The sequence below is a fragment of the Cryptotermes secundus genome, unplaced genomic scaffold, assembly GCF_002891405.2.
Source record: "Cryptotermes secundus unplaced genomic scaffold, Csec_1.0 scaffold387, whole genome shotgun sequence".
In the NCBI taxonomy this organism is placed as follows: domain Eukaryota; kingdom Metazoa; phylum Arthropoda; class Insecta; order Blattodea; family Kalotermitidae; genus Cryptotermes; species Cryptotermes secundus.
Genome location: NW_019741979.1, coordinates 106,579 through 122,608, shown reverse-complemented (window position 1 = coordinate 122,608; position 16,030 = coordinate 106,579). Strand labels below are relative to the sequence as shown.

General features: G+C 43.7%; 1 protein-coding gene across 6 annotated transcripts in view; it reads left to right on the top strand.

The window, feature by feature from the left end:
* LOC111872900 (ral guanine nucleotide dissociation stimulator-like 1) overlaps positions 1–16,030 on the top strand; it is a 131,442-nt gene that overhangs the window by 78,181 nt on the left and 37,231 nt on the right. For 2 of the 6 annotated variants that reach the window (XM_023867167.2, XM_023867165.2), the window contains exon 2: positions 11,401–11,502. In XM_023867167.2, the coding sequence (XP_023722935.1) occupies positions 11,401–11,502 (102 nt within the window). Of the gene's footprint in view, positions 1–3,020; positions 3,149–11,397; positions 11,503–16,030 lie in introns of those variants that run through there. The other 4 variants (XM_023867166.2, XM_023867164.2, XM_023867169.2 and 1 more) reach the window with 3 other exon arrangements.

Here is a 16,030-nt window from a genome sequence, read left to right as displayed (position 1 = left end):
ACCGGCGCCACTTTGTCCCCCACGAACCCCGCTTGACCAGCCCCGGGATCGAACCCGGGCCGCCGCGGTGGGAAGCCAGCGACTAACCGCTCGAGCTATGACGTGGCCATGACATTCACAGTTGCTTCACACTCGTAAGGTTGCAGGTTCGAATTTTGGTAAGGATGGTGCATTCTTAATGAGGCAGGATAACTCACTGAGGGAAATGACTGCCGACGGGCTTGACGACCGATGCTCTATCCTTCCCAAGGACGTAGTTATCATAACTATTTCTGTCCACAGCCCCCCTGTGGCCTACCACTGCTGTTCGGAGTGCCCCTGTGGCCTACCACTGCTGTTCGGAGTGCCGCTGTGGCCTACCACTGCTGTTCAGAGTGCCCCTGTGTTCTACCACTGCCGTTCAGAGTGCCCCTGTGGCCTACCACTGCTGCTCAGAGTGCCCCTGTGGCCTACCACTGCTGTTCAGAGTGACCCTGTGGCCTACCACTGCTGTTCAGAGTTCCCCTGTGGTGTACCACTGCTGTTCAGAGTGCCCCTGTAGCCTACCACTGCTGTTCAGAGTGCCCCTGTAGCCTACCACTGCTGTTCAGAGTGCCCCTGTGGCCTACCACTGCTGTTCAGAGTGCCCCTGTGACCTACCACTGCTGTTCAGAGTGCCCCTGTGACCTACCACTGCTATTCAGAGTGCCCCTGTGGCCTACCACTGCTCTTCAGAGTGCCCCTGTAACCCACGGACTCTTATTCTACCTGGGTTATTTCGCTGATATAAAACGGCCGGAGCTAAGGGTCAGTCTTGTGTAGTGTCGAGGTCTAGACTGTGTGGAGCGTTACCCCGACGCCTCCTGTATGTATGCACGGTGTATTTATTTAATTGTCCATTTTTTGGTGCCTAAGCCATTCATACATCATATTAGACCTAGATCAGATAAGATGGTGAATAGGTAAAGATTTGGAAGGAGATGGTCGTAGCATAATTAATGGAAATGTTTCTGCCTTATCATGAAGTTTCAGCTAGATAACCACAATAAAGCTCAGTCACGACTACCGAGATTCGAACTAGGTACTTTCCATATGCTGCTAGTCTGCAGTGTTATTGCTATTATCCTGTGTACCATCCAAGTTGGGATGTCGATTAGTGCGACTAGTATTGCCGTGGTTATACTCAGTTCATACAAATCCATGCAGAGAGAGTACGTTAAAAGGAACCCTGATCTCACTGAACCCTTATTTCTGAAACTGTACATTGTCCACAGACGCTAATATGTCAGATGTAACGTGTCATGATGGATATGAAGCACAGTGGGTAAGGATGTGGGAGCAAGCGATCCAGGCCTGTTTTAAGACGTCCTGATATTCTGTTGTGTGGTACTAAGTAAGATTAGAAACGGTTATGGATAGCGGAACTAGCAGCAGCTTTAGGGACCCTCCCAAATACGTTGCAAACTCACTAATCTCTAGTTACAACAATCCTCAACCTCATCATTTGAATCCTGGAATTGTCGTTGAAAATTGGCAATTACCTTCGGCTCTAAGGTAGCCTTGTTCGTTCATCCACATATCGACTTCCGTCGCGAGCCAGATTGGTGCTGCGCTTCACGCTTGATGTAGTTTTTGTTTTAGGAGACATGCTGCGCTGATTTCAGTCCCTCAGGTTGGGAAGGTCACGGTATGGGTCCTGCAGCGTGTAACACGAAAGACGTCAAAAGTAAGAAATAAATCGATTTGAAATTTTTTCAGCCGTGACGGAAGAGTACTGTAGATTGTGATGGCGTGTAGTCTGATATAAGCTTATCGACGTTTTGGAGGAACGTACTGCCTCCTCTGAGTCAAAGAGTAAGCCAAGCAAGCAAGATGTAAGAGAGTGGATTATTCTGCATCTGTGTTTCTGCCGCATCCCCCCATAATCAAAAAGTTTTCTCCGAATCTTGAACGTCGGCTGGCGGTTGCAGTCACCGGATATGTTCACCAATAACACGCAGTTGTTTAGAGAACTTTGAATTCTTGCACATTTTCCTTACAACGTTATTTTGGCATTCTGTTTTTCTATATAACCAGAATGAACTCCATATAAACTCTATGCATGAAATAATTCAAACCAGGTACATGTTTTGGAATGTCCTCATCAGATTGTTGCGTAGAATTGAGTGACGTCATGGCATATTCTTTTTTCTTGACTACGACAAGGTCATAGTCTTGGTTTCATTTTAAAATAATAGCTTGTCAACTTAGAATGCAAAAAAACTGTTTTCACGAATTTGAACTTTAGACGGAAATGTAGTAGAAGCATTTTAAAATTATGTCAGCAACAAACGTTATTGACCCACAAGGTTGCCTCGTCATTAATCATTTTAGATTATACAGTTTTTTCTTCAGGAACCGGGATAGTGCAGTCGGTGTAGTCGGGAACGTGCTGGACGGCTAGGGTATGGAGTTCGAATCCCGATAGGGGCAAAATTTTCTTTTCTTGACGTCGTCCATACTTCTTCTGGGGCCCACCCAGCCTCCTATCCAATGGGTACCGGGGCTCTTGCCCCGGGGTAAAGCGGCCGGGGCGTGAAGGTGGCCACACCTCAACTAGTTCCGAGGCCAAGAATAAGTGGATCTGTACGTCCACTCCCCCATATGCTTTCATGGCGTAGTGCTTAATTAGTTAAACACAGGGCTTTACCTTTTTACCTTCATTTTTTCTTCAAGTTACGGCAAATGCCATATTCATAAATGAGGCCACGGAAAAGTTGTTGTCTCAGTTTGATTTCCGCTACTGTAAAAGAGCGTGTGATCCGTGCTGTAGAATGCACAGCGATAAGTCTGATCAAGTGTTGCTTGCCATCAAGAAACTTTGGACACTCCTGCCCGGAGACTTAAAGGGGAGTCACCAAATGATGCAGTGTTGTTGGCTATCACTTGAATTTCCGTGGGCATCCGAGACGATAGAACCACTCTCTTCGGAGTTGTCAGTGGCGACGTTGCTGATGCATGGTAGTGTGGGGTTGGGATTTCCACGGGAATTTTGCCCTCTCCGTATTCCTCGTCGGTGCATACGTAACCTGAAAACTACCCGCTCTTCTGGTAACTTCACTGAAGGCGATCCTGCAGAATTACTTCTAAAAATGGTATAGAACATGGAAGGATAATGTGGCATCTTAAAGTAAGTACTGTGCTGTGGTTGTGTGTCTATTTCAGTTCATGATTTTGCAGGTGCCTAGTTTACATAATGTAGAATTACATAAGTCATACATAATAATAAATTACATAATACGAACGTGAAAGAAAGTAATTTTAGTCTTTATTAAAGTATTCCCCCGACATTTCCCTCAAGGAAGTGAGGAAAACCACGAGGATCCTCAGCATGGCCGGTGACTGGCCGAGATTGGAACCCGAGACCATTTGAATCGCCGCCAATTCCAGTTAGTACAACCTGACATTCTATCGTAGATTACGTAACGAATGTGTATCAACGGATATCATTATAGCGTTGATGAGGCGAGAGGATAATTATGTGTGGTGAATTGGAAAAGACTGAGCAGGAAGTGGTCCCTCCATTCGGATGCAGTGGCTGAGGAAAACTGTTAAAATAGCTCATGTCATAGGAACACAGTAATTGGTATCTCCCCGAATGTAACTGGAACGCATTACCGGTTGAGCTAACCGGCTAAGTACTGTACTCGGTCCTGTTTTTCCATAGGTGGAACTTCATAATTGAAGAACTTGACTTATGTTTTTGTATGTTTGCTTCGATCGTAAGATTAACGGTGAGTTGATAATATGTATAGAAGGTAGTCAGCGAATGGCAGCAGCCTATTTTAAAGTACAGTCCATTGGGTCTCTTGATGATACTGAAGAGAACCACGAAAAATATGCGATCGGGAAGATGCATGAATTTCCTGAACGCAATCACGCACCAACAACGGGGTAAATCATTACTTTGGTCTGTATTATTATTGGGCTTAGCTGTTTTGTACTGTTGGGGCAGGAATAGCGCTGTATTTGTGCAAGATGAGCCATTTAAGAAAGTCATCGAACGTCTTGATCGAATGGGTAGCACTCCTGATTTTTATTCCGGATGTCGTGATTTCATATCTCAGCCCGGGGACCGGCTATCCTGACTGATCTTGACAGATATCTTCACGAAAATACCAAGATACTGTCCAAAATTACCCCTTTATCGCTTTCCCCCCCCCCCACAACTGCCGTTTGACGTTATAAAGGTCCAGTCTGAAATATAACGGAAAATAAATATTTATAAAGCTGAGAAAATTTCGATAATGACGTGATTGAACCAAGGAGCAAAGCGTTGTTATTTGGGCCTAGTTAAATAATGTTTGAAGACCATACGTTGCATGGCGACGGATGGAGGGTCCAGCATAAGATAGATTGATCTAATGGCCCATGGACCCAAATGGTAGCTGAGTTTCTAGGGAGTTTTTAAGTGCTGGGATTTCTGTCTCCCCCGGGGGGACACTAATTTAGAGGGGCCTGTGCTCAGAGCAGCAGGAGCAAAGTTCTTGGAAGATGGCCATGCCATAGCTCAGGCGATTATTCGTCGGCTTCCCACCACGGCGGCCCGGTTTCGAGCTCAGGACAGGTCGTATTGGATGGGGTTTCTCCGAGCAGTTCGGCTTCCCATGCTAGTTCTCATTCCATCAACCTCTCCACACTCTTCAGTCATCCCGCGCTATATAGTCTTGGTTCTGACAGTGTCGTTAGGTAACCTTGCTTGAGGCTTCAACTTCGGAAAGCGGACGGGGCGATCGGAGAACATGTCTGGGTGTTCAGAGGAGATGGATCCTCCATTAGCCTGCCCAACTTAGGGCTGGTTACGTGAGATGGGGGTTTTACTCAAGGACCAGAGCGACACCAGACGGCACAGAGACGAAGTGTGCTGTGCCGCGGAACAGGGAGCGTAGTACCCGTGCCTTGTGAGGATAAGTATAGAAGCGTCACAGATTTTACGAGGTGTTTAACGTAGACGACGTCATGTTCCTGGGCACTAATGACGGTCAGGCACACGGTCACTGGATTGTAAAGTTATTCCTACATTCGAGTTTATAAATATTTCATTTTCGGTGTTTCTTGCGTCGTAATCTGTGTTTTCCATTGGCACTAAACCCGGAAGACTTGCTGTCTCGCTCGTCATTTCCCTAACTCTACAAGCCGGATAGCAGCACGGCAGTTTGACGACGCCATCAGGGAGATCAGTGTTTATGTAACGTTCTACAGTTTTATTCTGGACCTGGCAGGTTAAGTTTCAACTACGATACAGGCTGTCCTGACTTCCTCGTAGTTTTCCTCAGTATCTCCATGCGAATGCTACGACACATTTTCACTCCATACCGACTCCGGGATAGCGCAGTCGGTATAGCGACTGGCTACGGGCTGGACGACCGAGAAGTCGGAGTTCGAGTCCCGGCAGTGTGAAGAATTTTCTCTTCTCCAAGTCGTCCAAACCGGCTCTGGGGTCCACCCAACCTCCCATCCAATGGGTACAGGGGGCTTTTTCCCCGGGGGTAAAGCGGCCGTGGCGTGAAGTTGACCACTCACCTCCAACTAGTGCCGAGGTCAAGAAAATGTGGGTCTGTACATCCATACACCGTCATGGCGTAGTGCTTAATTAGTTAAGCACAGGGACAACTTTACCTTTTACATACTCGATTTTCAGGGCAATTTTCCAAACTTATTCCATTCAATAGAATTGTAGTTGAAACAGCTTTGTTAAATAACCTGATAATTTGTAAGTTTTGAGGTTTTCACGGCGATGACTATGAAGAAAGTCGTCTTCTGAGTTTAGGCGCCGTGTATTCTTCGTTTTGGCCGACGTTTCGGAGGAACGTATCGCCTCCATCTTGGGATGCAGAGAGCAGTAGCTACTGCTACTCTGCATTCCAAGCCATTCACCTGCTCTGAAGATGGANTTTTTTGCCGTGCGACCTCATTTTCACACTAGAGCGACTTTATCCGAACCGAACCGCAGTTTTGATGAAGGAACAATGAACGATGGACCGAGAGCGCGTACTTGCTATGTGGTATTTTCACCCAGGGTTCGTACGGATGAAGTCGCGTAATGTGAATCACAGACCTGGATTGCATCACCCATTGAGCCTGCGACAGTCGGACGGCTGTCGCAGTCCGTGTGGTTTCGTCCGACTGCTCTCCGACTGTCGTACGGGAGATGTCGCATGTCGTCTCGTATGAAAGCTAAAAGTACACTTTATATTCTACTACTTGATGCGACATGAACCGTACGGACGTCGTACGACCGATACCAGTGTGTGTTAACTTGCCCTAAGAAGACTGGTTGGTCGAATCTGTTTGCACGGTAACAGAAGGTAGCACATTCGTGCAATACTGGCATCAGTTGCATTTCCCCTAAGAGGAGCATAGTGGGGCGGCAGTCGTACACGGCTAACCACTAATCTGACCACTGCATCATAGCTGACTTGCACCGAATATATACGGAGATCGAATCCCGGGGTCCGAACAAACGGTTTCTCGTGATTTATTAGATCCCCCAGGTAGAAGGGTAAAGTAAAATTGCTTAATTAGTTAAGCATGACGTTACAGAAGCACGTGGGGAGTGGGGGTATAGCTACACCATTCTTGAACTCGGCACTACATGGAGGTGCGTGTTCAGAGTCATTCCTTTGCCGCTTATCCCCGGGGAATGAGCCCTCGGTACCCGTTGGACTGGAGGCTGGGTGGACCTCATAGCCCATCTAGACGCTGCGGAGAAAAGAAAAATATCTTACCCCTGTCGGAAATCGAGCCCAGGCCTTCCAGCTCGTAGCCTATCCCTATACGTGACTTAGGAATCCCGGTTCCAGGAATGAACGAAATACAGTTCGCGAAAAATTCGTCTACCCCGCCGCTGTGTGAATAATAATAATAGGCATGGGGTCTGCATGTATATTTACTTCTTCATACGTAATATAGAGAAAATATTGCAATCGCAAGAAATAAATAAATGAAAGCAATTGTGATGTTGATGTGGGTCGCTAGCATATATACTGCTATTTTCGTTCGCTGTGCTCCGGTCTTGGTGTGGTAAAAAATAAAGTGGTGCCCACTCCAGATTAGGTAATGCTTTTACAAAAAACAGCCGGTGCTTAAGGCAGTGTGTCCGGATTAACTAACGAATTTAACCCCCAGAGACATTGAAGTTATTAGTGGGTGAGTTAGACAAGAAATTTCCCGTCTTTTATGGAACCCGAAGCTCATTACCGTAAATAAAATGTGTACAAAAGTATGCAGTCTGCACAACAATATTCTGTATTTAAAACAAAATAGACAATATCGTATCAACATTTGTTTTTATTGACGCTACATGTTTCGACCCTTATACTGGGTCATCAACAGGCGTACGGTGATACCAGACTCAGTTGTTGAATTGCGTCTAACAGTTTGCACCTAATTCTTCAATAAGGATCCTTATTGTGCACTCGAGTGTTTTTAAATGCATGAAATAAGTCTTTCAGTAAAAATTTTAAAATACGCAGATAATAAAATGTAAAAAATTAAAGACTAAAGATTAAAACAAAAATTAAAATTGTACTAAAATGAAAATGAAATATTTTGCGATAAATCTTTCTAAAACTCTGTGACAGCTACGTGTTGACGCGATTTTATGGAGGCACAAGTGACTGCAGTGTGGTGCGCCTGCGTATCGGGATCTTCTCACATAAGTTAGGTCGTGTGGTCTTGACCTTACTCTCGTTTTGTGGAGCTTAGGCTCGTTATTCTGTATGTCGCCCAACAGGCTGTTTATTTGGAGTGATGTATATTAGATTTTCTTATGATGATATGGGTAAGGGCTGCTCCCTGTGTTGATGTCGCTATGTTGTAGCGTTTAGCAAGAGTCCACCTATGCTGAGATGGGTTAACAAATATCTCCCTTTTCCTATTCTTTAAGAAATTATTAAAATTACAAAACTATAATGTTATGCTGTTTGCTATTTATGAATGAGATATTTGTTCTCTTATATTGGAGGAACAACGTAGGTTTGAGGGGGACTGAAAACTGCGTTCCGAGGAGAATATTTGGTCCTAAGAGAGATGTATCAGATGAATGGTGAAAATTACATAAATACTAGACCTACTATTAATGTATATGAAGCTGCTGAGATGGGTAGAACATGTTCTGCAAACTACGGAAGCAAGAAACACTCAATTGATAGAGAAATCTCACATAGATGACAGTTTAAGCGTTCAGTCGCGTTAAAAAAAAAAAGATTAAGCCTTGTGGTTTCAGAGACTGATGTTGGGCAACAAATGTTTCTTAAATCGGAATCCAACAGTTTTGGTGAAATATGATACCGACTTGGTGATTAATAAGATCCCCCTTGTTTAAAGTAATATAAGACTCGGAGAAGAATTATGGCTCCACTGTTTCAAAGAAGTATCGTTTTGTGCGCGGAATTTGGTAAGAATTCTTTGCACCAGACTATTTACTGCAGGTATTTTCCTAGGTTAGGCCTATAATTTTTAATTCGTTATGTTGGCAAGAATTATTTTCATCGGGTATGGAACTATTTATCCGTCGAGGTGACTTAGAAGCCTCTAGACACAATTGCAGGCAAAGCAGAGACCATATGTCCGTATGGCCACAGCCCTATGCTATGCTTCCTTTGCCAGGGACTTGTACATACCCAACAACGATGCAAGTCGTTTCTGATGTGTGGTAAATGCGGAGAGAGAGGCTTGCGAAGGGGTACTGTGCTCGTCCTGCTTGAACTGCAGCGGAAGTCATCCCGCCAGTGCCAGGACGTGCCACGTGGATATGGATGATAAGGTCCATCAAGAACTCCGAGTCAAGGAGTGCCTCTCTTTCTCTTTTCTGGACGCACGAAAACGATTTGTTGAGAGTAAGCCGAGGACGTTGTACCATACTATTTATCGGTTCTTCGTCGCCCTCTCGGGTTCGATGCAGGTAGTTAGACGTTAGTCGCCTCACCACTTGTCACTATGTCAGGCCAGTCCGATGTCGCCATTCTGCAACGCCTGATGAGAGGACGCGTGCTAGTCGCCAGTGCACGCTGTTGGTACCTTTATATCATAAGAATGCGGCAGTAAATATTTTGCCGTCCGAAATATCATCTTATCCCTAGCTCCACCAATAGTTCCCGTCGATTTGACTTGTCTCATATCCCGTTAACCACTCCATTTATTCTTCTGGAGCGGGGAAAGGGGAGGGTTAACGCCAAAATTATTCCGTGGTGATATTCCTTGGCGGCGGGGGTAGAATAGTTTGTCCCGGGTTTGACCTCGTTGTGTTAAACACCGGTTGATACGCACCACTGCTCACCGTTATACTCAGAAGGTGACAGCATGGACACACAAAAGGTTTGTCACCAACAGCGTCACACATTTTCAGATTGGTTTGCAGAAACCCATGTTATCTGCTTTGGGATTTGTCACATTCAAGTACCCGGCTGATAAATCGACAGTGCTGTGTTCTGCATCCTAAAGAGGGGGTCGCTGAGTCACACGTCTATTTGCAATCGATGTTGTGTGGGCAGGGAAGTTTTGAGATCAAATGTCTGTGCGATAACGGCGCTGCACTGGGAAGGAATGTTGGTGTAGTTTATCCTGTAGGGAGAGGCCAGGGTATGTCAGAGACGCAATGCGTTACCGATTACTCAACGTTCGTGGTCCTGAACACAACACTTATGGAATTTAACTTCACAGCTGTTGATGACTGGCTCCTGACAGCCAGGAAGAAAACTGGGTGGTAACGCATTTGGTTTCATTCCAGAGGTAGGTATTTCGAATCTCGGCCAGACACCGGGTATTCTGAGATTTGTGTCAGTCAGCATTTGCCCATTACATAAGCTACATCTTGCAAACTTTGTACACCCGTAAAGGGGGCAAGAATTGTATCGGATATGTTAAGAAATAGTCCAGGAAGTGGTGGATGGCCCGATGTGATCAGTGGGGCAAGATTCTGTGCACCTTGAAGGGAGTAATTTAGTATTATCAGTGTTGAAAAATAATCACAATGGCCTGACTCACATTTAGATGCTCTCTGGATTGAATCCAAAATCCAAATGCCGTCGTACTGGAGTCTTTCTTGCGGCTTCTCGCAGTTTTTTCGCGTGATTATAAGGACGCTGTAATTGCCCTCCAAACCGTTATTATGTGCTTGATTTTTAGTCATCCTGAACAACTTAATTTTTGTTAAGGAAGTGAAGAACACAGTACAGGGTATTCCTTGATAACATGTAGAACGTCTGCTGGTTAGGTATGTAAACCAAAGATTCAATATCATTTTATCCTAAGCTTGTCACTGTACCCTATCCTGAAAGCACTCTTAAGCCTTGAATCATTTTAATATTACCTTCCATTCGTGGTTAGCTCTATCTATCTATCTCTCTATCTATTTATCTATCTCTCTGTCTGTCTGTCTGTCTCTCTGCCGGTCGGTCGGTCGTTTCCACTTTGGAGTATATGACATCCATGAAACGCTTCGTTCCACTTCAATTTAATCTCAGTCAGTAGGACTCCTTGGACGGGGGATCAGCCCGACGGAAGGCCGCTGCCTACACAGGACAACACAAACAGAATAAAAGCAGATGGACGCCCATGTCTTAAATGAGATTCGACCGCACTGCCACTGTGATCGACTAGGTCTATCAGGCGGTATATTTTCCTTAGCTCTTCTTTTTTTTTTTTTTTTTTTTGACAAAATTGCACATGCATTTCCATCTCTACAAGTCCTGTAACAGAAGCAGGAACAGATAAAACAAGTTCAGGATGCATTATTTCAAAAGCTGATAGTACTGTTTTAATGGCACACAGACGTCCTCTGGGTTTTGTCACCATTCTGCCTCCGGGGCTAAGTACGCATGGAGTTAAAACCCCGAAGACCATCGTTCAAATTCTGATCGGCTTTAAAACCACGATTCCAATATCTAGAAACTTTTGCTTTGTGTTATATTGCGTTGTATAACATCACTGTCACCACAGTATGACGCGTTTTCGAGTCGTGGATGGAGAACAGCCTCCACGTGTGGTCTTCTAGCACTGAGGTTTAACCTTAGTCATAAATCCAACATGGCGTGAAATGTTACAAGGCCTTGGAGTTGGACAGGTACTTTAAACGACCTAAGCAATGACATGCATGGGGGAAAATGAAAATTATATGAACAGTTTGGTCAGAAAGCAAAGCCTGAAGGGTAAATAGGAAAAGTAGGAAGACATAGACGTAGATGGAAGAATGGTTTAATAGGCTTAACAAGGTGAAGTCATGTGAACTGGTTTAAACTGGCTTGTGATGGGGACGAGTGGCTCTTGTAAACACTGTACTAAACCTTCCATTTCGATGATAGCCAGACAACTGCTTGCACTGAACTTCTGCTGTGACATTCATGTATCGCAGTAACTGATGAAGTGTTCTGGTTTCAGCAGCCTACGTGGAGACTGTGGGGTGAGGAACGCGTGGATGGAGGGATTTACACAGTTTACCTCAAGAAGGTGCGATACCACCGACCCACGAAGAGTGTCTCCTCGGTAAGTTGCCTTTACGGAAACCAACTTGTATGGTTAAGGCTGTTTCATAATGAATCGGAACAGTGACATCAGCAACTGCGTAGTATCTGACCATAGAAAGAAATAGGCATTTCATTCAAATGGTAAGTAAAATAAAGCTATGTATCCCTGTAACAGGCCGTGGAGGCCAATAGGGTTGTGAGACGTCGAGGCTTCCATATTTTCTGGGCAGTCGGCTCACAGATGGCGGTGAGGTTGCTAGCCTCACGCGCTGGCATCTCTTTACGCCTCCCCCCCCCCCCCAAAAAGATTCTTGGTACTCATGTCTGTTAGAGGCTGAGCCGACCCCAGGGCCATAATGAGGCTGGAAGGATTAGGTCGATTGAAAACCCCGATGACCTCATCGGGAATCGAACCCGCGACCTTCCGGCTTGTAGCATAGTTCCTCAACCAACTACGCTACCGCGTGCCCCATTTTATTCGACTGGACAATACATATTTTTATTTTTTGCGTAACTTTTTATACTGTATGTTAATTTATTGCGGATGCAAATATGCTTTTGCAAAGTTAATTGCGCTCCAGACATACCGAACAGAGCCACATCGAAAGTATTTCATGTAAGACTTGTAGATTGTAATGAAATTTGTATTCAATGAAACGTATGTTTTTGTGCACCGATCGAATTAAAGTAAAACATGTTGCAGTTTCGTGCTTTTAGAAGAACATTTATTGACCTAGTATGGATCATAATGAAAATTGTCCATCTTTAGTAAAACCCTCCAAGTATCAATTTCATTAGAATCAGTATCATAGTTTTACCTACAAGCCGAAAGGTCGCAGGTTCAAGCCCCGATGAAGTCATTGGATCTTTTTTTTTTTCAATTGACCTTCCAGCCGCACTATGGCCCCCGGGAGTCGACTCGGCCTCTATCAGAAATGAGTACCAGGAATATTCTTGGAATATTCTGGGGGTAAAGGGCGGCCAGCGCGTAGGGCTGACAACCTCCCCATCATCTATGAACCGATTTTCGAGAAAATGTGGAAACCTCAACATCTCACAACCCTATGGGCCTCCACGGCCTGTTACAGGGATGCCTTTATTTTACTTTAATGATAGTTTTACACGTATATTGTTGCGTATAGACCCGTTTCTAGGGAAAAGACTCTAAACAAACAACGAGACAACAGCCGTTGCTATGCAGCGGCGTGGTAAACACACCTCTACAACAAAAGAGCTACTGTTGGAAACGGAGTTTTGTACTCAGTCCTTGCAGAGGTGTTATAAGGAAGACAATGGGTGCGACCAAGTTAGTTGGAAGTCAGCCTGTGAAGAGAAGACTAGTAAGAATCTCCACTGTTAGAAGCCGTTGCCAGGGAACGGCTGGTGAAGAGAGAGCAGGCTGGAAAAAGGCTTAGCGGATGCTGTGGTTATTTGTAAATTGTGGATATTAGCGATAGCGCTGTAATTACCTGTAGTTCCGAGTGGTGTGTATAAGTGGTCAATAAACCCATTCACCAATCCATACTGTCTCTGTAGCCACCTCTAAATCGTGACAGTATGTACAGATTCAAACAAATGGATGTGATCTCTTCTGTATGTGTACATGCCATACAGAATGTGCATAACAATCCCACTCGGTGTGAATTTACTTATCAATTAGCTATTTTATGTCTTTACCTGAACATAAAATTATTGTTGAAAGTTTGCAATGGAACTGAATTCAGTGTATCAATTCAGGTTTGCAGCCACTGATCAAATCTATTTTTTATTCATATACTTCTCTTCATAGTGTATACTATTTTTATATGATTATGAAGTGCCAGGTGTTTGGGTATGTACTTAGTAAGTCTTATTGTCTGCTGTTGTAGGTGAATGTCTATGTTGCAGGTATAGACAAAACACTATAACTGAGTTGAAATTACAAACGTTGACAAATTTGAAAATTCGTTGGCCTTTTCGCTGCATAGTGCAGGCATATGCTGGCATTATTTCCATAACACATGCAGCTATCTGCTTCTTATACGAAACACATAAGCTGTAGTTTGATACAATGTCCATTTTAGTTCTTCAGTTCTGAAACAATACAAAATAAAGGGTGAACTTTGACAAAAAAGATCCAAAGATCCTCTGTCAGCATTAGGTAGCTTGACTTCTTTCTTACCTTGAGTGGATAATGATGGGCCTGCCCATTGTGCTTTCTTGAATTGTAATTCTCTCAGCAAGGCCACTGTGGATTGTTATAATACCGTCGTCGTCATCATCATTATCATCGTTGAATTTCTTTTGTCGCTTTTAGTTAACAGGATATACATATGGGCCTATCACAGGAATTAGTGTTCTTTATTTTGTCCATCCTCACCAAGCATTCTGGTGAGTGTTCTGATGTTTCTGTTTATGAAATGTGATACTGATACGTATTTGACAGGACTCCTTGAATGACACTAAGTATTATGATGTAGCGGTAAATACTCCTGTTTTTCGGTGTGGAGGTCCCGGAGTCGATTCTCGAGAGTTGATCCAATTGATGAGACGATATTTTGTATGGTGTAAGCGCCTGGGGAATCACTGGAGTTTGGTTGTTCTGATAGAGTGCTTCTTGTAGTTTTCCTGAGGCCCCCCAAGAACATAGACCATGATCATTTACTGCAACATCCCTGTGGTTTGTCAACCATTTTCTTAATTTCAATACTTTATTAAACGTTTTAAAATAACTAACTTTAATTTTGCTATATATTTTTGCCCGACAGTGGGAAGTCGTGCTGAAGAAGCGGTGAAGTAAGTCACCGTTGAGAGCAGTTTGCCAGAGTCGTAATACATTTAAAATGACGAAAGACCAGAATCTTAATGGCTTCAAATTACTATTTGGACTTTTCCGGCCGTTGTTTTTTAATCATTGCTTTTAAAATTAGCTCTCTTTCCATCTTCAGGTGAGGAAACCCATTCTGATAGGCTCCTCATTAGAACTGCTCTCAACCCACAGACACCAGTATTGTTAAACTTAAGCGCTATGTAGGACTGTTTTCGCCATAGACACTGAGGGCTGAAGTTAATTTGGTTCGAACAAAGCAACCGCCTTCCAACAGAAGCCATTTACGAGAACTAAGATATTCATTTCCGCGCAAAACGTACATTCATCTAAAACATATGGAATCGCGCTACCGCACGCTAGAAAATAAGTCATTACGTTCAGCCTTCAGGTCAAGAATAAAACGCCGGAAACAAATCAGAAGAGAAGAAAGAAAGTGGGGGGGGGGATTCGAAGAAGAGTAATAAGAATAACCATAATTTCAACTGGATTAAATTAACGAATTGGGGGCCATGTCAATATGAGTAAAAAAAAAAAAGTAGCCATAACGAAAAGAAGGACCAACCGAAACAGATTATACTCGCATATTCTACCGAGCTGCACTGAAACTTTCAGACTTCTTTGTAGACAAGTGTGATCCATACTGGAGAGATCTCTGTTAGGTTGACTGATGTCATGTGTCATACAAGTCATACGAGCAGCTTCTTGTGATTAATATTGTCATGGCCCTTGTTATTAGCTTAAAGTTTGGTTGAAATTATGATTCTTTTTATTATTTTGTTTCCAAAGGTCTCAGTTTTCAGATGATTTTTTTACAAAATTTTATTCTTGAGAGTCAGGACTGAAATTATATGGGCTGGTGTTATACAGGTGTTGCCTAGTCTGGGCATTATCCCAGCATTTGCTAGGAAGGGCTGAGTAAAAATCATGAAACATGTCAGACTAGATAATATCCTTGCTGGAGATTTCAACTGAGCAGCTGCTGAATACAAGTCTAGAGTGTTACCTTTAGACCAGCCTGTTAGGTCTTAAATTTTCCGTTTCCAGTTTCTTATTTATCATTCACCAGCATCATTGGTACCGGTTAAGTAAGTCAAAAGTTTAAAAAGATGAGTGGGAAGGAAAAGGAGATATATGAAAGAGGGATGAATATGAGGGAATTAACTGGTCCGTCAGCTAAGTTTCTGGCTGTATGTTTAATTCATAAAAGAAAATATTGGACAAGAATTAAATAAATAGCATAAACAAAAATGTGAAGCATAAGTAAGTAAGGAAAAGCATGAAATAGAATACTTACTCATGAAGCTGAGCCCTTCTAGAGGAGCCGCCAATTCTGCAGCTACTCAAGAATTTCCCAGCATTTTATGGAACCCGAAGGTTCATTACTGTGTTCACAAGAGCCCTCCAATGGACCCCGTCCTGAGCCAGATCTATCCAATCCATACCATCCCATCCTATTTCTCTAAGATCCATTCTAATATTGTCCATCCACCTACGCCTTGGTCTTCCCTGTGGTCTCTTTCCTTCTGGCTTTCCAACCAATATCCTGTACGCATTCCTCGTCTCACCCATGCTTTCTACATGACCTGCCCACCTCATCCTCCGTGACTTGATCATTCTACTTATACTTGGAGAGGAGTACAAGTTATGAAGCTCCTCATTAAGCAGTTTTCTCCAACCTCCTGTCACTTCATCTCTCTTCGGTCCAAATATTCTTCTCAACACCCTGTTCTCAAACACC